Source organism: Rana temporaria, chromosome 1, assembly GCF_905171775.1.
Source record: "Rana temporaria chromosome 1, aRanTem1.1, whole genome shotgun sequence".
Taxonomy (NCBI): Eukaryota; Metazoa; Chordata; class Amphibia; order Anura; family Ranidae; genus Rana; species Rana temporaria.
Window position 1 is genome coordinate 500,622,255 of NC_053489.1, and position 26,702 is coordinate 500,648,956.

Sequence of the window (26,702 nt, forward strand, 5' to 3'; positions counted from 1 at the left end):
GCGTTTCTGCATGTGCATTTTTAAGACGTTTTTGGCGCATTCCGGTGCATTTTTGATGCATTTCGGGGTGCATTCTAGATGCTTTTTTCTTTTTACTGTACTGGGGTCCAATGCATTTTTTGAAGCACTTTTGATACATTCCAGTGTATTCCAGTGCGTTTTACCATGTTTCAGTGCAGGAAAAATGCAGCATGTTCTACTACTTTTTTTTTTCTGGAACTGGATAGCCCTGGAACTGATCTCACGGGTGCCTTTGCAAACCATATAATCTACTTTCCATGTGTTTTTGATGCAGAAAAAAATGCACTGGACTGCATGTGGTGTGAACTGGCCTTAGGCTACAATTTTTTTTCATAAAAGGTTAGGAAAATATTATCACTAGATGGAGCTGACAATCCTATTACCGTATTTGCCGGCGTATAAGACGACTGGGTGTATAAGACGACCCCCTAATTTTCCAGCTAAAATGCTGGTTTTGGGATATACTCACTGTATAAGACGACCCCTCGCTGTGCCAGTATGCCTGCCTCACTGTGCCAGTATGCCTGCCTCACTGTGCCAGTATGCCTGCCTCGACAATCTTCCTACCATCTCCTGTTTGCAGGGTTTCTCAGGCTGCGGACGTCCATTATTCAAAAGCCGCGCCTTCTCCTCAGGCTGTTCTACTGTTTCCCAGTAGAGCCTCTGTTCAGTGTTCTGCCTATCACGGATGTTCATTTTTTAATATTTTGAATAAAGACGTCGTTTTTTGAGGAGTACGGCGATCCAGGACGAGGCCGAGGATGAGAAGGCATTCGTGATAGGCAGGTGGAGCACTGAACAGAGGCTCTGCTGGGAAAATTAGTGTTCCGCCTATCACGGAACAGTCTGAGGAGGAGGCGCGGCTTTTGAATAATGGATGGCCGCCGTCTGACAGACAGGTACCCGGCGTATAAGACGACCCCCGACTTTTGGGGCATGAATTTAGATGCAAAAATTCGTCTTATACGCCGGAAAATACGGTACTGTAAATAAGCATTTATTTTTTATTGTCATTATTAGCTCTGACTAGGGGCCATAATCTGATATTTTCCTGATTCATTCTATTCTATATGGACAACATTTGACTCAGAGAAAAGATAGCCTAGTAACATTTAATTTTGCCCTTTTTCATGCAAAAATTAATATACATGCAGTTTTACAGGAAGAACAGACATTGGAAAATATACTTTTTTTTCTCATTCTTGTAACCACTAAAATCTGTATTTTTCTCTCATTTTCAGTCCCACTTACAATAGTCGTTAGGAAATATAGGTAGAGAGGGGTGAATCTGTCCAGCAGGAACACATAATAGAATTAAACCCCATCTGGGTTGCTATGGGGGGAAAAAAAATAGTTGGTTTAGCTACAGTTTAAACATAAAGCAGAAGCATAGTATCACTATATGATATTGCTTATTGAGCACTCTGAAATACTGAAGCAAGATAACAAGTCTAGGAGATGATTGATTTAGCTCCTGGGCTTATTGCTGAACCGTGGCTGTCACTGACAGCTGGTAGAATCAGCAGTAACCTCTGTCAGGACCTGCCAGAGTCGTTAAGACCTGGCATTGTATTAAAAGTGTGCTCAGACAAATATGTATAATCCAATCTCTATTTTATTATGACAGCTGTGACTCAAATAGTAAAAGAGGATCTTCAGCGCTTCCCACCCCACAAAAAAAGTACTGTAGCTGCTGACTTTTAATAAAAGGACACTTACCCGTCCAGGGATCCAGCGCTGTCCTCATCCAGGCCGTTTTTTCCGCCACAATTCGTGTCCCCAGGGCCAGCATGTTTACTAAGGAAAGCTGGATGTGACTCCTTGCAGCTTCACAGCCAGCTTCCCATTGGGCATGCTCTTTTTTGACTGGTCCCAAAGCCTTCTGGGGCCTGTGATGTGTCCCAGAAGGCTGCGGGCAAGGGCTGGGGGAGCCGAACTTCAAAAACTTGGTACCCGCTTTCCCAAAAAAAAGTGTTCAAAAGTGGTAGAGGAGGAGGGGAAGAGAAGGAAAGGTGTAACACCCCCTTTCTTTTGGGTGAAGTTCTGCTTTAAGAGTATAAAAAAAACACTCAACCAGAACAAAGATCAACTAATTGCAATGAGAGAGAAGAGATGCCGGAATGACTATTGTGTATTACTTAAAGTGGTAGTAAACCTTAGACATGAACCAAGCATATGCCTCTATAGTGTGTACTTGTCTCAATTCAGAGCATGAAGTGACATTTCTGTCCGCTGTCTCGTTCTTCTGCTATAATCATGAGTCACTTCTAATACATTTACTGGACACCAAAAGAAAAATGGTAACAGGGGGAGGGAGCTCCAGCAGATTGACAGCCTCCACTTAATTCCTGTGTGCTGTGTGAAGGGGGTGAGATCCTTCCCTCCAATAAGCTCTCAGAGCTCCCCTCACTGATGTAACTTCAACTCTCTGCCCCCTGCTTTTCAGAGATGGGAGATCCCATGTAAATTCTGCACTTTGAATGGTTGTAGGGGAAAATGGTTATAGATAAACACGTACAAATTATGTAGGGGGATTGTGTATTGCCTAAGTCCAGCCACTTCAGTGGGTATATAGGGTGATAAATATGTGTAAAGCAGTTACCAGATAATTAAGGTGAATTGAAGCAGACCCCTGTAGTTCAGTATGTGGCAACTTCAGCCTGGGCTCCAATCAGACCACACCTTCAGCGCGTTTTGCTTCACCCCTCGGAGCTTAATTATGAGGATCAACCAGATCAATAATGATCAATTGCTAAAGGTTACTGCAGTGCTCTGCACTTGTTTGTGAAACAAATCTGTCTGAGTTATGTACTTTGTCAATAGAATCTGATATGTACTCATTGCTTAGTGATGCACAGTAACACCTAGAATGCAAATGGGTAGATCCCATTAACAGAATGTAGGTGGTATAACACAGCCTCTAATCTGACATTTTAGTCATATGTGACAAGTTATGTCAAGCTCACAGGTTGAGGGCTTCTTTGAGAAATGTCTGGATTCAGGCAGGTGTGAAAGCAACACACATTGTACAGTATAATTCCTTCATTTATTAGATACTTCGGACCTCACTAGAAGAACCAAATGATTGTCATTATGCTAAAGGTTATCAGTACTTAACACTTAAATCAGTTAACATTCGAGCACGCCAGACAGTGCAATAATCGGGCAATTTAATAAGTGTTTGAATCCCAGCACTTATCAGAAACACCCCTTAGTAGCTGCCATATTCTTATCACACTAGCTATAAAGGAAAATAACACATTTTTAGTCTGCTAAATTAATTAGAGATGTCTTACAGCATACTAGCAGCTTTGAATAAATGCATATTAAGTACAGACATCAAACTAAAGATGAAACATGCTTCTGAAGAATATTATATTCAATTTTTGAAAGCCATAAGTTAGACCGCAAGAAAGCAAAGTATGCAATTTTCTATAGTAAATTCTAGACTAGATTTCAAATTCAGCCAGTTATTTGGGGAGGGCTTAGAGAGCCTCTGTTTGGTGGACATTTGCTCACTTTCTGGTAACTAAATAGAATGCAGTTTGTGCTCTCAACATAAACAACATTCGGTCACCATCCTGAAGAACAATATAAAGGGCAAATAATTTAGTATGTAAAATCTAGCAATATTTTGTTGATTCTTCCAGATTTAAAATAGGACCATAGTTCAAGCTGAAAAAAATGCAATTTAACACACAGAGCATAGGCTGCATTTACTACCACTGCTAAATGTGACAGCTTCCTGCTCGGGGCTCCTGGTTGTTAAAGAGGAAGTACACCGTCGCAAAAATCATTTTAAAAAAAACCCTGCAAGAAAAAGGCATAATGAGCTAGTATGCACAGCATACTAACTCATTATGTGTCACCTACCTGAGAACAAAGCCCCTGAAGTCCTCCACTGTCCCGTCCACCGCCATGTCCCCTCGAAGCTTTCTTCCTGTTATCATCACTCCGGCGCTGTGATTGGCCGGAGTGGCGACGACATCAAATGACCGCGGGAATGGCCGATCCCTGCGCATGCACGGAATTCCGGCATTATTCCCGGTGATCTGCCGATATGGTTCCTCCTATCGATATGGCTCCCCCCCTTGACTGCGCAGGCGCAATCCGAGCCGACGGAAATCACCGAACCTGATCAGCTGTAGCAACAGGTCCAGGGCGACGTGGAATTTGCTGTAAGTGGCCAGTCGGCCTCACGTCCTTGCTTCGCTCGGAGGGCTCGCTGCACTCGCTCAGCCTCCTGGCTCTTTTTTTAACATCCTCCAATCCACGGGGATGGTAAGGAATGAGCCTGGATGCCTGAAGAACAGCTGTTCAGGTTCGGAGATTTCCGTGGGCTTCGTCTGCGCCTGCGCAGTCAAGCAGGGGACCATATCGGTAGGGGAACTAGCTCAACAAGACACCGGCATCTACAGGTAACAAGCCCTGCATGGTCAGTGCGCCTGCTCCGTTGTCTACGGCGCCCATGTGCCTTATGCTGCGTACACACGATCGGTCAAACCGATGAGAACGGTCTGATGGACCGTTTTCATCGGACCAAACCGATCGTGTGTGGGCCCCATCGGTTATTTATCCATAGGTTAAAAAAAAGCAATCTTGTTTTTAAATTTAACCGATGGATACCTAACCGATAGAAAAAAAACAATCGTTTGTAGGCACAAACATCGGTTAAAAATCCATGCATGCTCAGAATCAAGTCGACGCATGCTTGGAAGCATTGAACTTCGTTTTTTTTCAGCACATCGTTGTGTTTTACGTCACCGCGTTCTGACACGATCGTTTTTGTAACCGATGGTGTATAGGCACGACTGACCATCAGTCAGCTTTATCGCTTAACCGATGAAAACGGTCCATCAGACCGTTCTCATCGGATGGACCGATCGTGTGTACGCGGCATTAGACAACGGTGCATTCCTTTCTGCATATACATCCTAAACCGTGTAGGTTTAGGAGATATTGCAAACACCTACAGGTAAGCCTTAATCTAGGCTTACCTGTAGGTGAAAGTGGCTTAGGAGGGTTTACAACCACTTTAAGGAGCCAGCATCCTTATAAACAGTAACACATTATTTTAATATTCTAAGCTAGGTTAAGACTAGTAAAGCAAGATAATGTCCTGTGTAAAGGGGTGGTTATAGAAAAGCTGTATTGCTTTGGACACCAAAGGTTGTGTGCTTTTAGGCTCCAGTGATGGAAATCCAGCCCTGGCACAGCACTTCAATTAGTTCGGAGAGAGATGGCGTGCAAAGCCACCATGCTGAGGTGCTAGAAATAAGTCTTTGGTCTGAGGTCTTTTATTCATTGTAAATGTTGGGAAGAGCAGTGGGGGCCTTCATAAATGTTTTATACATCATTTCAGTTCAACATTTGTGGGGCAGACAAAATAGATCACATCAGCGTTTGCAGAGGTAAATATAAGTTTGCAAGCTGACTTCCACCCTTATGCCTAGTACACACGAGAGGATTTATCCGCGGAAACGGTCCGGATTTTGATCTCCTGGTTGTACTAACCAGGAGATCAAAATCCCCGCGGAATTCCGTCCGCGGTGACGCGTCGCGCCGTCGCCGCGATGATGACGCGGCGATGCGGTGATATAAGGAATTCCACGCATGCGTCGAATCATTACGACGCATGCGAGGGATGGGTTCGGACGTATCGATCCGGTGAGTCTGTACAGACCACCGGATCGATCCGCTGGAGCCGATTCCAGCGGATAGATTTCTTAGCATGTTAGGAAATTTTTATCCGCTGGAAATCGGTCGGCCCGAAATATATCCGCGGATAAATATCCGCTGGATCGTACACACCAGCGGATCTTTCCGCTGAAACCGATCCGCGGATCGATCCTCTCGTGTGTACGGGGCCTTATGCTTCACTCAAAACAGATTTATAGTTTTTGACCGATTTATTTCTTTAGAATCTACAGTTTTAGATAAAATATTGACTGGCTTTGACAGATGAAGCAAGCTTTCAACATCAACTTGAAATGCTTTGTTCATTGCAGGTGCAGTTGACCTTCATTTGGCATTTGTTTGCATTATTTTACACGCTAACAAAAGCCTGTTGACTTCCAGCCTTCAAATTACTTTAAATAGTTAATTTGAGATAAAATGACCCAAACAAACAATTTCCATTATACACTGATGCAGCCACTGTAGCCTATTGTTTTATGAAGGAAAGTCTCTAAAAGGGCCCAGTTGGAGATCACGATATGATCTACCCACCTCTCCACCATGGCCAATAAACATAAGCCTTGTATTCACTGATAATACAAGACTTCTACAGAATAGAGGAAAAGCAGCTATCTACATGTTTTCAGTCTTTCACAGCATTGAAATAAATAAGTTTTCACTTTTTGCTCACAAATTGTTTATTTTTTTCAAGTGGTGGAAGCATTTTTCTTAAGCCATGAGAAGGAGCAGTATCTTGAAGTTGAACTTGGCCCGTAAGTATAAATAACGAATGTGTGTACATTTTATTATGGAAGTGTGTGTGTGTATATGTGTATGTGTGTATATATATATATATATATATATATATATATATATATATATATATATATATAGACATTATATTCTCTAAAGTATTGGGACACCTGCCTTTACGCACTCATAAACTTTAATGGCATCCCAGTTTTAGTCCGTAAGGTTCAAAATTGGGTTAAAACAGCAGAAGAAAGAGGCGCCTTCTAAGTGCAGACAGTGTGGTATTTAATACAGCAAAGTTTATAGGTAATAGGTGTCAGGATGGTCCTGCAGTAGTGAGTCTCTAGGCACGCTGGTCCAGAGTTTTGTGTCGCTCGTTTCCCCTGTAGGAGCCGTCCACCGGTTCTGTGTATGTGAAAAATCCAGGAAGGAAGGCTGGAACGCACATGGACCGCAGTGGCGTGTGACATCACCAGACGTGATGCAACGCGTTTCCGAGCCTGCACACTATGGTTGTAGAGGATAGGCGCGCTCCTTTGTCAAGGCCTGGCTCACAGTCTCTGCCCTAATTCATCCCAAAGGTCAGGGTTCTGTGCAGGCCATGGAAGTTCCTTCACTCCAAACTCGCTCATCCATGTGTTTACGGACCTTGCTTTGTGCACTGAACCAAATAATTTGGTGGAGAGGGGATTATGGTTTCGTTTTTTTTTTTCAGGGGTTGGGCTTGGCCCCTTAGTTCCAGTGAGGGGAACGCTTAAGGTGTCAGCATACCAAGACATTTTGCATGCTCCCAACTTTGTGGAACCGTTTGGGGATAGCCCCTTCCTGTTTTAACATGACTGCGCATCAGTGCACAAAGCAAGGTCCATAAAGACATGGATGATCGAGTTTGGGGTGGAGGAACTTGACTGGCATGCACAGAATCCTGACCTCAACCCAATAGAACACCTTTGTGATGAATTAGAGCGGAGACTGCGAGCCAGGCCTTCTCGTCCAACATCAGTGCCTGATCTCACAAATGCGCTTCATGAAGAATGTTCAAACAGTCTGCGCATAAACGCACTCCTAAACCTACTGGACGGCCTTCCCAGAAGAGCTGAAGCTGTTAAAGTTGCAAAGGGTGGGCCAACTAAATATTGAACCCTACAGACTAATGCCACGTACACACGATCGGACATTCCGACATCAAAATCGTGGATTTTTTTCAACGGATTTTCGCTCAAACTTGTCTTGCATACACACGGTCACACAAATGTTGTCGGAAATTGCGAACGTCAAGAACGCCGTGACGTACAACACTACGACGAGCCGAGAAAAACTAAGTTCAATTATTCTGAGCATGCGTCGAATTGATTCCGAGCATGCGTAGAATTTTTGTGCGTTGAATAGTGTACATACGGTCGGAAATTCCGTCAACTTTTGTTGTCGGAAAATTTGAGAACCAGCTCTCAAATTGTTGTTGTCGGAAATTCCGACAGCAAATGTCCGATGGAGCATATACACGGTCGGATTTTCTGACAACAAGCTCACATCGAATGTTTGCTGTTGGAAATTCTGAACGTGTGTACGCGGCATAAGACTGGGATGCCAGTAAAGTTCATGTGCGTAAAAAGGCAGGTGTTTTAATACTTTTGACAAGTTTTGTGTATGCGTCCTTACTTTCACGAGGGGTAGATTAGGAATTACGAAGTGTAGTGTACAATGGGAAAAGTAAGTTTGATCCTTAGACAAATGTCTTTTTTTTTTGCTGCTACTATTCAAGCATGAACTGTGCTTTTTATAACATTTTAGTCATTTTATAATACTAATGCCCAGTTTCAAGTGAAATTATATTTTCAAACAAACCCACACCCACATGGATGTCAAAATGGGAGTAGCAGCAATCACCGTGAATGGGACTACCTGCACACAGATGCATAGAACACCTGTGCATCCCATGCGGGAAAACACAGTCCTCACTCGGGTGTACACCCCTGTGAGGAAGGCTTAAAGGAGAATTATGTATATATAAGAAACAAACATACGTACTCTCCTGCATGCTGCAGCATCGGTCTGATGTTGCAGCTGTCCCGGTGGGCTCTAAGCAGGGGCGGACTGACCATTCGGGCACTCGGGCACTGCCCGAGGGCCCCATGCCACTAGGGGGCCTCATCAGGGTTGCCAGCCTTAGTAAAACCAGGGACAGTATGTAAAAATCTGTGTTTTTTTTACATCTGTCCCTAAAATGTCCCTTACCGTCATCCTTTTGGTCTAAAAATCCCAAGATTATAGCTACCATGCCTCTCCAGTACCTTCTGTGTGTATGTATACTGTGTGTGTTTATATACATTTATACTGTGTGTGTATATTGTGTGTATACTGTGTGGCCCCATAATCTCCTATGGCCCAGGGGCCCCATGAGTTGTCAGTCTGCCCCTGGCTCTAAGGCCAATAACTGAGCAATCACATGACAGCTAATTGGTCAGCTTAGAGCAAAGAGCAGTGACTACCAGCCACTGCTGTCTGCTCTGCCCCTCCAGCGCTCACTGGAGCACTGGGCTGGTAAGGGCTACACGCTGAGAGCCATAGCCAAATGTGTCAATCAGGCAGCTGGGTGGATCCCAACAGTATGGTTAGAAATCTTCTAAAGTCTGGAGCAGCTCTCTATCTTGTCAGCTGATAACAGACAATAGCCCGCTATTAGCTTACCCTGGGTCACAGGTGAGCAAAAGTAAGTGCATGCCTGTGACCCACAAGAGCAGTATGGCCAAAAAAAGCTTTTGCCATACTTCTCTGTTAAGAAAAGTCACAAATAGTACAAATCTTCAGAGTAAAAATAGTCAGAAGTCCTTACCTGCGTGTTTGTTGCATGTCAGTGATTCAAAGTATTGAGGTGAGCAAAAGGGTCAGTATGACAGCCAGTCAACAATGGCATCTACATATTTCTTTCATTAAAAGTTTCCTTTAATCCACTAATTCATAAGATTGAGGTGTCACTTAAATTTTTCTGGGGTGCATCTATAATTTTTTGCATGGCATAAGGATTTGAAACCTAGAATTTTTTTTGCCTGTTTTGCGCTTTCTTTGTTGCAGCAAAAAGCAAAGCAAGGTTTATTTCCCTCTGCAAAGTCTCATTTTAGGAAACATAAACCACACACTGCTTTTTTTGTTGTCTGATATTAAAAACAGAAGGTGGCAATGGGCAAGTTGCTGTTTTATCTGAATGTGTTATAATCTTATGATGAGTAACAGTGAAGCAGTGGCTGAGTGTAATGCAGTTGTGCAGGTGCCGCTGTGTACGCAGTGTGAAAACAATCTTACCTGCTCTACGTGCTTCTTTTTCCAGCTGTAGAATTTAGGTACTTACACACAAAAAAATGATTCAAGTACATACTGCTGTGAATTTTTATTTTTGCAGACACGGGCACCATTTGGTGCTACTTCTCACACAACGCAGGCATATTTGGAAGGTAAGTGAAGGTAATGGTTTACTGAAGATTCAAATCCTGCTGAGCAGCCTGAAACGCGAATCATAAACATTTAAAACGGCTGAAAATCAAATCGTCAATTCGCCACTGCAGAAACCAAAATGAGCTACCTGGAGGATCGTCCTCCTTTCCTTTCCCCTGTTCTATCATTTCCAGTCTTTTTCTGCCAAGCAGCCATTTAATAAAATGAAATTTCTAATTAAAGCTGGCATGTTCTGCACAACACAGTTGTCAGCTATAAAACAGGAGGGCGGGCGAAGATTAGGCATAATACAGTTTAGAAACCTTCAGCATCATCCTTTCTTCTTAACTCCATGAGTAATTAGTGATGATTTGCCAAATTTAGAACGTTCGTGCACTCCACGGCTCTTGGCTTCATCACAGAATGATTATACCTAATTGATAATTTGAACAGAGTGCTCGGTGCGCCTGTATAACCCCATATGTAATAAGAATCTTACATTGGTTGAAAGTTAATTGAAACTTGTAGCACTAACCACAAAGAAAACAACCTTTCTTTAAAATACATACTTGTCCTTCCTCATTGCTTTTGTAGGCAAGTGATTATTGATGAATTAACTCACTTTTTTACCCTGAAAATCGGATGCAAATAGCGCGTGCGTGTTATACTCCGATAATTAAATTTTAGCTGCCTCGGAGGGGACAGAGAGGGGGGCGGGACAAGTGCCTTCAGCTCACATACAGTGAGAATCTCCTGTTTACTTTGCGGCCTCTGTAATAGGAAGTCCTGTCTCCTGGGCCGCCATTGCACCACTGTTCTGTTTATCATAGGAGATTCTCACTGTATGTAATCTGTCTGCGCTTGTCTTGTCCCCTCCAAGGCTGCAGATGGGAATCATTCAAGCTGCAGTGATGGCAATGTTGAGGATGCTCCATTGATGGCAATGGTGAGGCTGCTGCATTGATGGCAAAGGTGAGGTTGCATTGATGTGGACTGGTGAGGCTGCATTGATGTGGACTGGTGAGGCTACATCGATGGCTCTTGTGGGGCTGCAGATAGGCATTGATCAGGCTGCATATGGGCACTGACCCTTATTTTTCTTCAAAGTTCCTAATTAAAATTATTATTATTTTTTTCCTGAAACTTCCTTCTTAAAGTGAAGGTGCGTGTTATACGCCGATAAATACAGTAGTTGTGTTCTTAGTTTTTTTTTTTGTCTGAAGCAAAAATATGATTTACTTTAGTGTTTCAAGTTTGTGTATATATATATATATATATATATATATATATATATATATATATATATATATATATATATATATATATATATATATATATATATATCAGTAATGCAATAATATAAAATATTTTACAGTATGAAAATTTATTTTTTCTTTTTTTGCTTAGTCACAGAATTTAGTGTCTTAATCTAACATGCAATTTTCCTACTGCTTCTGGACTTTTTGATAACATAGGCAAAGTCACTGTGGTGTGCCCCATTACATTTTTTTCAGACAGATGAAATGTGATATTACAAAATCGATCAAGCCTGAACCACAATGTACGATGCAAGTCTATGAGTAGACAGATGTAGATCGATGTATGCATCAAACAAAAAAATGTTGCTTCCTTTTTCTTTTATTCTAGACATAAGCCAAGGTCACCTTTTTATGCATGTTCCATTTTTGCATCTGTTTTTAGGGCCAGTTAACACAAGAATGCAGTGCGGGAAACCCGTGTTCCATGCACATTGTCTGCACCAGATTCAAAATGAACAGCAGTTGTGATCTGTAGCGTGTGTCAATGTTAAGTTAGTGACACCCCAAACACAGGCAGCAAACGCAGTGCATTTGCCTGCACTGGATCTCATGGTACAGAATTAAACATCATAGATACTATATACAGACATCTTTGCTTTCTATGGTTCTGCTGCTGCTTGTAGTTCTACAAAAAAATAACCTCTTTAAAGCATTTGTTAACCCAGAAAAAAAAAATCCTGTTGCCCTTAATGCATGTTCTACAGCACAGTTTAGGTATACCCTAAAATACCTGGCTGATCCTGCCTGGCTCTACCCCCCCCCCTCTGCAAACAGACCACGATAATCATGGCTGCTGAGCCCCTGATACCGTAGTCTGTTTGCATGCTTCCTTCAGTCGCAGCTCTCCTGTCTGCAGCTCTCCCTGTGTCCTCTGTCCTCTGCCCTCCCCACCCAATTTGATCGCAAATCTGCTATTAAATGGTGCCATCCGCTCTGTACCATTATAAGAAGTTTCCCTGTGCCTGTCTTCTGTAAAAAATCGGTCCCATTGTACCTGTATGAGCTCTGCTCTGCCGCTCAGCTGGCACATGGCTCTCTCCCTCTCCTCCTCTCTCCCCCTCCTCCCGCGTGATGTTAGCGGAAGGGCTCGGCCTCGTCCACTGCAGCTGTGAGAAGGAGGAGATGAATCGGCTGTGCGCCCGTAGCAGAGTTCGTACAGGTATATTTGGGCAGTTTTGTTTACAGAACACAGGCACATGGAAACTTTTTTTATAGTGGTATAGAGAGGATGGCAGCATTTAGTAAAAGTGTTAGCAACCACTTTAAGACCCCTTTCACACTGAGGCCGTTTTCATGTGTTTTAGCGCTAGAAACTAGTACTAAAAATCTGTCAAACGCCCCATACCACAATTGGAGTTGCGATGTGTCAGACTGTCCAAACAGGATAACGAAACCACAATGTCATATTGCTATATGGCCAGCGGCAAGTGGTTAACATGGCAAGGGGCTACCTTGCCATGAAATATTGATGAGTAAAGTGGCCTCTTCTACACATTCCTGGCTGGCAACTGAATAATAACTGTTAGGTGCCAGCTCCCGAACGACCAGGAATCCTGAGCAGGAAGCTGTCACATTTAGCAATAGTAGTAATACCACTGCTAAATGTTTAACTTCACAATGCAGCTGGAGATTCGCTCAGCCAAACCACCTACTAGTTCATCCATCTGCACAGGAATCTCCATAGACTGTATACAATGCTGAGGTCTCCCCTATATTATTTCCCCTGCTGGTCAAATGTTCTTAACCTATAGCGTTAGGCTATTTTCTCTATTGCTCTTATGGCTATTTTTCTCTTATGCCTCGTACACACAACCGTTTTTAATGTCATGGAAAAAACAAAGTTTTTCTCAACGTGATTCTTGTCAAGCCTGACTTGCATACACACAATCGTGAAAAAAAAAATGCTTGCGCAAGGCGCGGTGACGTACAACATGTACGACGGCACTATTAAGGGGAAGTTCCATTCGGATGGCGCCACCCTTTGGGCTGATTTTGCTAATTTCGTGTTAGTAAAAGTTAGGTGAGAGACGATTTGCGATTTTCAGTCTTCGTGCTTTTCAGTCTGTTACAGCGCGACGAATGTGCTATCTCCATTACAAACGCTAGTTTTACCAGAACGAGTGCTCCCGTCTCATAACTTGCTTCTGAGCCTGCGCATTTTTTTCCCATCGTTAAAGCCTACACATGACCGTTTTTCACGATGTGAAAAATTAGAGCATGTTCTAAATTTTTAATGCCCATTTTTCACGTCGAGAAAAATGCTCTGGAGCCTACACACAATGGCCCGGATTCAAGTACCACTTACGCCGACGTATCTCGAGATACGCCGCGTAAGTGTAAATGTGCGCCGTCGTATCTGTGCGCCATGCCCACAGAACTAGATACGCCTGAAAATAGGCTTCCTACGACCGACGTAAGTTTCCTACGCCGTCGTATCGTGGGCGCATATTTACACTGGCCGCAAGGGGCGCTGCCATTAATTTACGATTCAAATATGCAAATGAGTGAGATACGCCGATTCACAAACGTACTTGCGCCCGGCACATTAATATACGCGGTTTATGTAAGGCTTACGTCCGGCGTATAGTTATTCCCCATCTATGAGGCGCAACTCACGCAAAGGTATAGACCAGGGAACAGCCGTCGTATTTTACGTTGTTTACGTAGTAGTACGTGAATAGGGATGGGCGTAGGTTACGTTCACGTCGTAGGCAGTGATTCAACGTATCTTAACCACTTGACATCCGGGCCTATTTTGGCACTTTTCTCCTTCGTGTAAAAATCAAAATGTTTCCCTAGAAAATTAATCAGAACCCCCAAACATTATATATATTTTTTTAGCAGACACCCTAGGGAATAAATGGCGGACATTGCAAACGGTATTTGCGCAATAATTGTTCAAATGCCTTTTTTTGGGAAGAAAAACGGTTTCATGGATTAAAAAATAACAAAACAGTAAAGTTAGCCCAATTTTTTTGTATAATGTGAAAGATGATGTTACGCCGAGTAAATAGATATCTAACATGTCACACTTTAATATTGCACGCACTCGTGGAATGGCGCCAAACTTCAGTACTTAAAAATCTCCATAGGCGACGCTTTAATTTTTTTTACAGGTTACTATTTTCGTGTTACAGAGGAGGTCTAGTGCTAGAATGGTTGCACACGCTCCAACGCACGCGACGATACCTCACATGTGGGGTTTGAAGGGCGTTTACATATGTGGGCGGGACTTGCATGCAAGTTCACTTCTAAGCGCGAGCTACCGGTGACAGGGGCGTTTAAAAAAAAATGTTGTCATTTTGTTTTTATTTTACTTCATTTCTTAATTTTAACACTTTATTTTACATATTTTTTTTTTATCACTTTTATTTCCTATTACAAGGAATGTAAACATCCCTTGTAATAGGAATCACTGTGACAGGTCCTCTTTATGGAGAGATGTGGGGTCAATAAGACCACACATCTCTCCTTAAGGCTTACAGGCATTAGATCGGTGAAAAAAATTCACTGATCTACTGCCGACAGCCGCGAATGCGGCTTTGTTTACTTCCGGGTACCGGGCGTGACGTCAATATGACGCGCCCGGACCTCCGACGGTCATAGAGATGCCTGGTGACCATCTGGTCACCAGTCATCTCTATGCTTTCCCAACGAACGCCGGCCGATTCGCTCTCCGGGCCCCCGATGGCACGGGAGAGCCCGGAGAAGCACCGGATGGCGGCGGGAGGGGGGGATGTCCCCTCCCGCCGCCTATAAGAACGATCAAGCGGTGGAACCGCCGCTATGATCATTTTTATGTTGCACAGAATCGCCGGCTGAAGACGGTGATATCTGAACGATGCCTGTAGCTGCAGGCATCATTCAGATATCACCGCACAAAGCCGAGGACGTCCATGGACGTCCTCGGATGTCAAGTGGTTAAGGAGTATTTCCGACGTGATTCTGAGCATGCGCACTGGGATGCGTCCACAGGGCGGGGCATGCGCCGTTCGTTCGGCCCATCATTTGCATGGGGTCAAGCTTCATTTAAATGGATCATGCCCACTTCCACCTACTTTGAATTATTCCGGCTTACGCCTACGAATTTACGTTACGCCGGCGCAATGTTGAGAGCATTTGCTTTGTGAATACTGTGCTCGCCGCTCTGCGCTACGTCGGCGTAGCGTATATTCGATACGCTACGCCGGCATAACTATGCGCCGCTCTCTGTGAATCGGGGCCAATCTTTTTAATGACCAATTAAAAAATTTTTATTTTTCTCGTCATGAAAAACGGTCGTGTGTACGCGGCATTAGGCTTAAATATTAGGGAATGTTACATTTTGCCCAGTTAAAGGCAACAAATAGAAATTTGACATTTTACAAACATTATGGATATTGTTCCTTATGTTTGTGTGAATTAGACATCCACTTAGCAAATTTTTTATAAATAGAACCCTATGTGATGATTTTCCACATACTGTGGCAGTAGGTCGTGTATGCATACCCACGGACATCCTTACCCCTGACTCACTTTTGTTAGCATGACATATCTGTGGCTTACACCCCCTGTCCTGTGTTTTCCATTGTATTCATATAGCTTCAGGCTAATGAATTAGACGTGTGATGGATTTTGAAAGCTGAGAACAGAATTAGTGAATTTTTAGAAAAGCTGTGAATTAATGTGAGCAAACTCACTCAAATCAGAGCCGTTAAAATCAAGCAGAACTGACAATGTAAATTAAAACCATTGATCATTTACATTGGATGAGAAGTATTGCAATTTACTTCCCTTTATTGTGAATTTATTTTCTTTTACAATGAGTCCAAGAGTATACAAGGTAAATACATGAGTATATAAGCCAGTTATTACAAATGTTTTAAATCAGAACTCCAGACAAAAATATCAAGGTAAAAGTGAAAAGCCCATAAAAAGTTAACAAAACTTTTTCTGCAGTATTCAACTTCAATTCAAAGATTTCCCTCACAGTACTTTGTCTGTTGCTAGATATCCCTAGCCTGACAGCCAACATCCTTCAGCCCATTTTCTCTGTGTCCTGGTTGCCGAAGGCCCACCCCAGCCTGCGTCTGGACAGTGAAATGAAAAGCAGCTCAGTGATGGGCTCATCTCTCTGTCACTCTAATTGTTCTAACCATACAGTACTGGACACAGGTTTCATTAGCAATAGACAATGGGTTATATACTGCCACCTTTTGGACACTAGCGTAAAACACTCATGACAGCCCATATAACCCTTCTCAGTCCCAGAAATCCACAGTTTATTCCTAGTGTCCTTAGGTGAAGAAGGACTTGTCTACTGAGAGCTGCTTTCTGGATGTTTGCCTCCATATTCTACCTGAAAATAATCTTTATTTCATCCTGACTACCCCTTGACACTGTGGCTACTTCATTCAGTTTCCAGATTGGCACCTCTTGGCAATTGCCTCATGAACTATAATCCAAACCTGCCACATAAAAGACTGGACTCTGCATTTGGTGATTACCCTTGGCACAGCACTACAGCATGGTGCAGTTAGCCACAAGGTGGTATACAGGTCCAGGGCAATGGTCCATCTGTCTGGTGGAGCCCTGTCCCTTACAAACCACCTCCAGTAAAGATGGGGTATGCTTTCCAGGCAAAGAACCGAGATGGGGATGAGCGCCTTCCCTCACATGGGGGTCCCTTCCTAGCAAGGGCTCATATGAGGGTAGATATCCCCATTTCTTATGGAGTAGTCTTTGAATCCTGGTCGGGAAGAGAGCTCGGTACACACTGCTTCAGGTGGGCTGAAATCACCACAATATCATGCTGCTGTATCTCCTGGTGCCATCCTGTAGCCGTAAATGTCTTGAATGCTTTATTGGATATAGTAACAAAAATACACTAAAAGAGCTCCATTAAGAATTCAGCGCTTGGGGTAAATTCATTAAGAATTTTGCATTAAATACCATATTTGTTCAATTCAGCGGCAATTACCACATTAGCTAATCTGATAATTTACCACATTGAGCTGGTTGCTAAGGAGCAGAAGCTGGGTTCCCTGCTGGCACCTGAATGTAAAAAAAATTGCAACAGTTTAAAATGAACCCTTATTCAAGCATGCAGCCTGGTAGGTCAGGAGGGGGGGGGGGCAAGCAAGCGCCCCTCCTAAATGATACAAGGCCACATGCGCCCAACATGGGGGTGGGTGGTTTCTTTGTGGCAGGGGGTCTCATCCCCACAACCATGATTATGTGGGTCTTGGGGCAGGGTTCTTATTAGAATCTAGAAGCCCCCTTTAAGAAGGGGCCCCCAGATCCCAGCCCCCCCCCATGTGAATGAGTATAGGGTACCACTACCCAATGTAAAAAATTCAGACAAAACAAAACCTTTGAGTCTGGTATGGATTTTAAGGGGAACCCCACGCCATTTTTTATTTATTTTTTGATCTTTTTTCATTTTTGTTTCATCTTTCTTTCTTTTTTTAACAGTCAGCAGTGAACCAGCTGACAGCTGATGTCATTCATTGTTTGAGGATAAATTTTCGTGCCAAAAGAATGTGGAACATATAGACTTGAAATTTACAATAAAATTTAAATTAAAGCTGCTCCCCTAAAAATATAAGAGGGCAATACCTCATAAAATTTTAGTGAATGTGTGATAGGTAGGGGGCGCTATTTTAACAAAATATGTGTCTTAGCTAAATGACAAAAATAATGTTAGACGAAAAATCTATTCGATAAGTGATAGCAATTACAAAACTCATGTGATATCAATTAAAAAATAAACAAACACATATCAACCAAAACTAAATTGCAAAGACCTAGTTAGATCAAAAGTGAAAGAAAAAAGATTCACAAGAGAACCTCTATTGGAAGAGTGATGTGCTCCCAAAACCATAAATCAAGAAAAAATATAATTTTAGTGATAATGATAATGTCCATATATTTCTATAATAGTGGTGAACCACTAGTAAATACAGGAGTGAATATTTGCAATGGTCCAGAAAGTAAACATGCAATCTTCTCATGGACAGCAGTGCTTCAAAATCCTTCCACCAATTCCGCAAAACGACACCCAAAAGTGTAAATAATAAATGCGCTTACCAAAGCGCTTTGACTCCTTTAGCTAAAAAGAGAGTCAAACACGCTTGTGCAGTTGTTAATGTCTGCAAACATATAGTGCGTCCTCCAGTGGTTGACACAGGCAAATCTTCTCCCAGTAATCTCATGAATGGAATACAAAACAGAAAAACTCCATAGTGCAACCGGTTTTTATTTTAAAAATAGTAAAAACAAATCATGGGCCAAGTGGCCACTTACATTAAAAGGTGCCCATCCCGGCACTGGGTCTGCGGGCCTTTAAATAGAGGAGGTAGAAACCTCAATATGCATGTGGCGTGTGTCCACGCTTTTTACTTACCTCCCATCATGTACCCCATTACAATGTACCCCATTACCAATTCACATGGGGGGGGGATCTGGGGGTCTTCCAGATTCCGATAAGCCCCCCGCACGCAGACCCCCACAACCATCGGACAAGGGTTGTGGGAATGAGGCCCATCAACATGGGGACATGGTGCTTTGAGAAATGACACTTTGTGCAGGGACAGTTCTAAGCACGGGAAACAAGCGCTACTTCACAGGCATACTATACACCCCCCAGGTACGAAATTTAAATTTCCCTTTTATTGTTTCACTTTAAGCATTATTAAAATCATTGCCCCTGAAAAAACTGCCATTTTTAAAACTTTTTTTTGCATTTATGCATGTCCCCTGGGGCAGGACCCAGGTCCCCAAACACTTTTTAGGACAATAAAGTTCACACAAGCTTTTGGTCTGTTCGCAGGTTCAGGTGAAAACCGAACGCTGGGTGTTCGGCTCATCCCTATTAAGGAGGTGGCGGCCGGCTTCCTGGCCCGCTCCTTAGCAACCAGCTATTTGTCAAAAAACAGCAGGGGGGTCCCCTCGATCCCCATGATGATTTTTAACAAATACTACATGTGATACTGCCAGCAAAACCTTGGTGGTAAATATTGCATTCTTTTTTACTCTCTGGTCCATTTGTGAAGTTTTTCAAGTGATATTTACCACCACATTTTTTTGCGGTAAAAAAAAACATAATCGTTATTATCGTTATTATATATTTTTTTACCTAAATTGGCTCATATGATAATTACGCAAAAGAGTCACGTGACTGCGTTATCGCATGTGGTAAATGTTAGTGACGTGACCCCTTAGTCATATAGGGCTAGATTCAGGTAGGGGGACGTAAAATTGTGCGGGCGTAGCGTATGTTATTTACGCTACGCCGCCGCAACTTAGACTTGCTCCGTAAGTTGCGGCGGCGTAGCGTAAATCTGCCGGCGTAAGCGCACCGAATTCAAATTGTCAAGAGGTGGGGAGTGTTTTATGTAAATAAAACATGACCCCACGTAAACAGCCGTGAACGTATCCCAGTGCGCATGCTCCTAATCACGTCGCAAATAGTCAATGCTTTGGACGTGAATGTAATTTACGCAAAGCCCTATTCGTAAACGACTTACGCAAACGACGTAAAATTTTCAAAATTCGACGCGGGAACAACGTCCATACTTAACATTGGCTATGCCTCATATAGCAGGATTAACATTACGCCGGAAAAAGCCTTACGCAAACGACGTAAAAAAATCTGCCGGTCACACGTACGTTTCTGAATCGGCGTATCCAGCTCATTTTCATATTCTACGCTGAAATCGACGACAGCGCCACCTAGCGGCCAGCGTAAATATGCACCCTAAGATACGACGGCGTAAGAGACTTACGCCAGTCGGATCTTAGCCTAATTTCGGCGTATCTTGCTTTCTGAATACAGAAAGAAGATACGCCGGCGCAGCTTTGATTTTACGCAGTGTATCAATAAATACGCCGGCGTAAATTCTTTCTGAATCTAGCCCATAGTGTCTTTTTGTTATTGTATACAATAAAGCAGTGCCACCACCTTTCTTCTTTTTCTGGATCCTGGTCGCCCGCATTAGTGCACAGAAGGATGGTCAGCATGAATATCTATGTCAAGAGCAGTGTGTTGCATAGCTTTGCCACTGTAAATATGTGTAGCAGCCACGGAGTGACATGTGACAACTTTTCCTGATAATTTATTTCCCCAGAAGCCCTAGGACACACTCTTATCCCTATGCTAGTACATTCTGTTATTCTGTTGCAGCAGCTCTTCAACTGTTTTCACCTTTTGCTGGTACATTTTGTCACAGCAGTCCTATGACAAATAGGGAAGCTTGGGTTGGCTTCTGCCCCTGCTATGCTAGACCCCACCCCCTGAAGTAGATTCCTGTTTCCTTTCCCATCTGTATGTGTCTTATTGAGCACATGCCCCCAATTAAGCTGCAGGGAACAAACCTAAAGTAAATGTTGTGGTTTTAGTGGGCATAGTAAAACATCTTCTGGTACAAAAGTTACCAGTATGGTTTCTCTTAAAAAATGTAAGTAGCCTGTTAAACCATTTCTGGTGTATGTGCTAGTAGAAAATATTCTGTAGGAAGACTAGCCTTGGCCATGTATATCCCTACTAAACTATTTGCTCAGCTGTAACCTGTTGAAGAGGCCTATAACAAAAAATGTAGGTTTCTAGCTATTTTGCTTGGTTTAAGGACCCTGTGGACAAGCAAACGAAGGGCCTCCTTAAAGACTCCTTTGCCCTATTTAACTTGACTATGCAACTGACAGTGGTCTCTATGTTCGACTGTCAGACCTTTGCAGTCAGGGCCAAATTTATGGCACGTGACTGCGATATGATCCTTAAAGGTCTTCCAAAAGTTATAGCTGTTACTTCTTTGACAACTTGGCCAATTCACTGATCTGAAAAGTCTTCAAGAAGCCTCTGGCCAGGATTCTGTTTGACAAGGAGAAACTCTTTGGGGAGTCCTCAGTCACTTTTTTTTTTTAAAGAGTTTTTTGCAGGTCACTTGCAGAAAGAGCATGTTCTTACCTAGCAAATAGTAAAGGAATGTCCCCTATAGCAAGTCTGCATTTTGGAAGAATGCTTTTCGTGCCTCTCATTTCTCTGCTTCCAAGAAAAAATTCTCAACTCTGTTCAGGGGCAAACCCTGAACATCCAAGCTGGCCAAACGTGCCCAGAAGGGTGGGGTTACAGCAGGCAATGCATTTTTGGGCATACTCCCCTTTGTCAAGCCTGTCTAATTCTGTACATCATATAAATCATATACGGGAGCTACATTTGTCTTTGGATAACACTAGAAACACCGCAAACAAACATAGGGCTAAGGGAATGAATGGAAAACATGTCTACACAGCTAAGTATCATAAGAATTGTAAAACAAAAATAAAAAAATCTAGGACCAAAATAAGTTACCCCTTATCGGAAACAATTATAACATGGTAAATCTTCAGGGCATATTACTTAAATTTGACATTAAAATTATTCCATTTTAAAAACCAAAACAATTTATAGATATAGTACATTGCAAAGGTTTTAGGCCCCATGCACATGGGACGCCGGTGCAAACTCTGCTAAACACACGTTTTTAAAGGCTAAAACCGGCGTTTAAAAACGCCCGTTTTCCCGTGAATTTCGCTGCGTTTTACCGCGTTTGCGTTTATAAGCGTTTAGTTAAGAAACATCAGAAGACCCTCCCTAAGCTCAAAAAACAGTATTATTTAACCATTTCAGCCATTTTGTGAGACCAGAGTGAGTAGCAGCTGAGAGAGCAGCAGTGTACTTGTATTTAGCGTGTCACTTGCCACATCACCTGCCACAAGCTGCAGATTGTCCACTTGCCACGTCACCTGCCACAAGTTGTGAATTGTCCACTTGCCACGTCACCTGGCCACGCCACCTGCAACAAGTTGTGGATTGTGCACTGGCCATGTCACCTGGCCACGTCACCTGCCATGTCACCTGGCCACGTCACCTGCCACAAGTTGTGGATTGTCCACTTGCCATGTCACCTGGCCACGTCACCTGGCCACAAGTTGTGGATTGTCCACTTGCCATGCCACCTGGCCACAAGTTGTGGATTGTCCACTGGCCACGTCAACTGGCCACGTCACCTGCCACAAGTTGTGGATTGTCCACTTGCCACGTCACCTGTCCATGACACCTGCCACAAGTTGTGGATTGTCCACTTGCCATGTCACCTGGCCACGTCACCTGCCACAAGTTGTGGATTGTCCACTTGCCAAGTCACCTTGCCATGTCACCTGGCCACGTCACCTGCCACAAGTTGTGGATTATCCACTTGCCACATCAACTGCCACAAGTTGTGGCCTGTCCACTTGCCACGTCACCTGGCCATGTCACCTGGCCGTGTCACCTGTTCACATCACCTGGCATGTCTCCTGGCCACAAGTTGTGGATTGTCCACTGACCACGTCACCTGCCACAAGTTGTGGATTGTTCACTTACCACATCACCTGCCACGTCACCTGGATATGTCACCTGCCACAAGTTGTGGATTGTCCACTTGCCACATCACCTGGCCATAAGTTGTGGGTTGTCCGCTGGCCACATCACCTGGCAATGTCATCTGGCCACGTCACCTGCCACAAGTTGTGGATTGTCCACTTGCCACGTCACCTGCCACAAGTTGTGGATTGTCCACTGGCAAAATCACCTGGCCAGTGATTAACTGTGAGAGGAGGGCATAGTCTGCTGTGACCAGTGCAGAATATAATATGTATCACATTAGAGAGCGGCTTTGGTGATGGGATGAAGGGTATGGGACTAGAGGAAATGGAGGCGATGGGACTGGAGGAGGAGGACATTAGATAGGACTGGAGGAGAATATTTCTTTGCCAAAATATAATTCCTTACTGTTAAATCTTGAAAGCACTTATGATTTTGGAATCCACTTTTCATCTTCATTAATTACATTGTAAGATAGTTGGGAGGAAAGACCCCCACCATGCTAACATCCAAAATATATATATATATAGATATATATATTGAGAAACTCAAAAAATTGGTGGACTTTGTGGGCACATAATGAGAGGAAAGATCATTAAAAAAAGTATAAATGTTATTAACCACTTTGTATCCCGGCCATAGGCAAAAGACGGCCACAAGGTGGCTCTCAATTGCCGGGAGGACGTTTATAGACGTCCTCGGTTCCTCCACAGATCCACGTCCTGTCAGGGAGAGTAGACCGATGCTGTGTCCCTTGTACATAGGGACACAGATCGGTCACCTCCCCCAGTCAGTCCCCTTTCCCCACAGTTAGAATCACTAGTAGGGAAACACATTTAACCCCTTCCTCGCCCCCTAGTGTTAACCCCTTCCCTGCCAGTCACATTTATACAGTAATCAGTGCATATTTATAGCACTGATCGCTGTATAAATGCGAATGGTCCCAAAAATGTGTCAAAAGTGTCCGATGTGTCCGCCATAATGTCGCAGTCCCAATAAAAATTGCAGGTCGCCGCCATTACTAGTAAAAAAAAAATAATAATAAAAAAAATAATCATAATTCTGTCCCCTATTTTGTAGGCGCTATAACTTTTGCGATTTTTTTTTATTTTTATTTTTACCAAAAATATGTAGAAGAATACGTATAGCCCTAAACTGAGAAAAAAAATATAATTTTTTTGTTTATACCACAAAAAATAAAAACCGCAGAGGTGATCAAATACCACCAAAAGAAAGCCCTATTTGTGGGAAAAAAAGGACGTCAATTTTGTTTGGGAGCCACGTCGCACGACCGGGCAATTGTCATTTTTTTTTTTTTTTTTTTTTTTTTTTTTTTTAAAGTGTATTTTTGTGTGTGTACTCGAGAGAGGAGCCGGACTGCAGGAGTTGGGAGTAGGCAGGCCTCCCCCAGAGGCAATCTGCCACCTTTCTCCATGCCCCGGGTGGCAATGGCGGGTGTGTGAGGGGGTCCTCCCACACAGCCCGCCCTACCTGCTCCGCTTTGAAGCCCAACGGGGCAGAGGGACTCCCTATAAGGGAGTGAGAGGATTAGCCCGCTCAACCAGCCCCATTAGTCCTTCGCCTCTTTTTTAGAGACCGCGTGGTCAATGTGAGTGTGTTAACCCAATTTAGAGTGCGTGTGTAGGTGTGGTGGTTTTTGTGGGAGGGGGGTGGGCGTACTAAGCACAGGCTTACCTTGCATAGCACACCCACCGGGAGCCGGGCTGAGACCACCAAACTCAATTCACATGAAGCCGAGACCTTCACACAAGCTTTTGGTCTGTTCGCAGGTTCAGGTGAAAACCGAACGCTGGGTGTTCGGCTCATCCCTATTAAGGAGGTGGCGGCCGGCTTCCTGGCCCGCTCCTTAGCAACCAGCTATTTGTCAAAAAACAGCAGGGGGGTCCCCTCGATCCCCATGATGATTTTTAACAAATACTACATGTGATACTGCCAGCAAAACCTTGGTGGTAAATATTGCATTCTTTTTTACTCTCTGGTCCATTTGTGAAGTTTTTCAAGTGATATTTACCACCACATTTTTTTGCGGTAAAAAAAAACATAATCGTTATTATCGTTATTATATATTTTTTTACCTAAATTGGCTCATATGATAATTACGCAAAAGAGTCACGTGACTGCGTTATCGCATGTGGTAAATGTTAGTGACGTGACCCCTTAGTCATATAGGGCTAGATTCAGGTAGGGGGACGTAAAATTGTGCGGGCGTAGCGTATGTTATTTACGCTACGCCGCCGCAACTTAGACTTGCTCCGTAAGTTGCGGCGGCGTAGCGTAAATCTGCCGGCGTAAGCGCACCGAATTCAAATTGTCAAGAGGTGGGGAGTGTTTTATGTAAATAAAACATGACCCCACGTAAACAGCCGTGAACGTATCCCAGTGCGCATGCTCCTAATCACGTCGCAAATAGTCAATGCTTTGGACGTGAATGTAATTTACGCAAAGCCCTATTCGTAAACGACTTACGCAAACGACGTAAAATTTTCAAAATTCGACGCGGGAACAACGTCCATACTTAACATTGGCTATGCCTCATATAGCAGGATTAACATTACGCCGGAAAAAGCCTTACGCAAACGACGTAAAAAAATCTGCCGGTCACACGTACGTTTCTGAATCGGCGTATCCAGCTCATTTTCATATTCTACGCTGAAATCGACGACAGCGCCACCTAGCGGCCAGCGTAAATATGCACCCTAAGATACGACGGCGTAAGAGACTTACGCCAGTCGGATCTTAGCCTAATTTCGGCGTATCTTGCTTTCTGAATACAGAAAGAAGATACGCCGGCGCAGCTTTGATTTTACGCAGTGTATCAATAAATACGCCGGCGTAAATTCTTTCTGAATCTAGCCCATAGTGTCTTTTTGTTATTGTATACAATAAAGCAGTGCCACCACCTTTCTTCTTTTTCTGGATCCTGGTCGCCCGCATTAGTGCACAGAAGGATGGTCAGCATGAATATCTATGTCAAGAGCAGTGTGTTGCATAGCTTTGCCACTGTAAATATGTGTAGCAGCCACGGAGTGACATGTGACAACTTTTCCTGATAATTTATTTCCCCAGAAGCCCTAGGACACACTCTTATCCCTATGCTAGTACATTCTGTTATTCTGTTGCAGCAGCTCTTCAACTGTTTTCACCTTTTGCTGGTACATTTTGTCACAGCAGTCCTATGACAAATAGGGAAGCTTGGGTTGGCTTCTGCCCCTGCTATGCTAGACCCCACCCCCTGAAGTAGATTCCTGTTTCCTTTCCCATCTGTATGTGTCTTATTGAGCACATGCCCCCAATTAAGCTGCAGGGAACAAACCTAAAGTAAATGTTGTGGTTTTAGTGGGCATAGTAAAACATCTTCTGGTACAAAAGTTACCAGTATGGTTTCTCTTAAAAAATGTAAGTAGCCTGTTAAACCATTTCTGGTGTATGTGCTAGTAGAAAATATTCTGTAGGAAGACTAGCCTTGGCCATGTATATCCCTACTAAACTATTTGCTCAGCTGTAACCTGTTGAAGAGGCCTATAACAAAAAATGTAGGTTTCTAGCTATTTTGCTTGGTTTAAGGACCCTGTGGACAAGCAAACGAAGGGCCTCCTTAAAGACTCCTTTGCCCTATTTAACTTGACTATGCAACTGACAGTGGTCTCTATGTTCGACTGTCAGACCTTTGCAGTCAGGGCCAAATTTATGGCACGTGACTGCGATATGATCCTTAAAGGTCTTCCAAAAGTTATAGCTGTTACTTCTTTGACAACTTGGCCAATTCACTGATCTGAAAAGTCTTCAAGAAGCCTCTGGCCAGGATTCTGTTTGACAAGGAGAAACTCTTTGGGGAGTCCTCAGTCACTTTTTTTTTTTAAAGAGTTTTTTGCAGGTCACTTGCAGAAAGAGCATGTTCTTACCTAGCAAATAGTAAAGGAATGTCCCCTATAGCAAGTCTGCATTTTGGAAGAATGCTTTTCGTGCCTCTCATTTCTCTGCTTCCAAGAAAAAATTCTCAACTCTGTTCAGGGGCAAACCCTGAACATCCAAGCTGGCCAAACGTGCCCAGAAGGGTGGGGTTACAGCAGGCAATGCATTTTTGGGCATACTCCCCTTTGTCA

The 26,702-nt window shown here is 43.3% G+C and overlaps 1 protein-coding gene across 2 annotated transcripts in view; it reads left to right on the forward strand.

Moving 5' to 3' along the window:
- The window catches only part of LOC120918943 (UPF0462 protein C4orf33 homolog), a 75,917-nt gene that overhangs the window by 43,593 nt on the left and 5,622 nt on the right, over positions 1-26,702 (forward strand). For both annotated transcript variants that reach the window (XM_040330856.1, XM_040330863.1), the window contains 2 exons: positions 6,410-6,470; positions 9,848-9,899. In XM_040330856.1, coding sequence (XP_040186790.1) covers positions 6,410-6,470; positions 9,848-9,899 — 113 coding nt within the window. The remainder of the gene's footprint in view (positions 1-6,409; positions 6,471-9,847; positions 9,900-26,702) is intronic.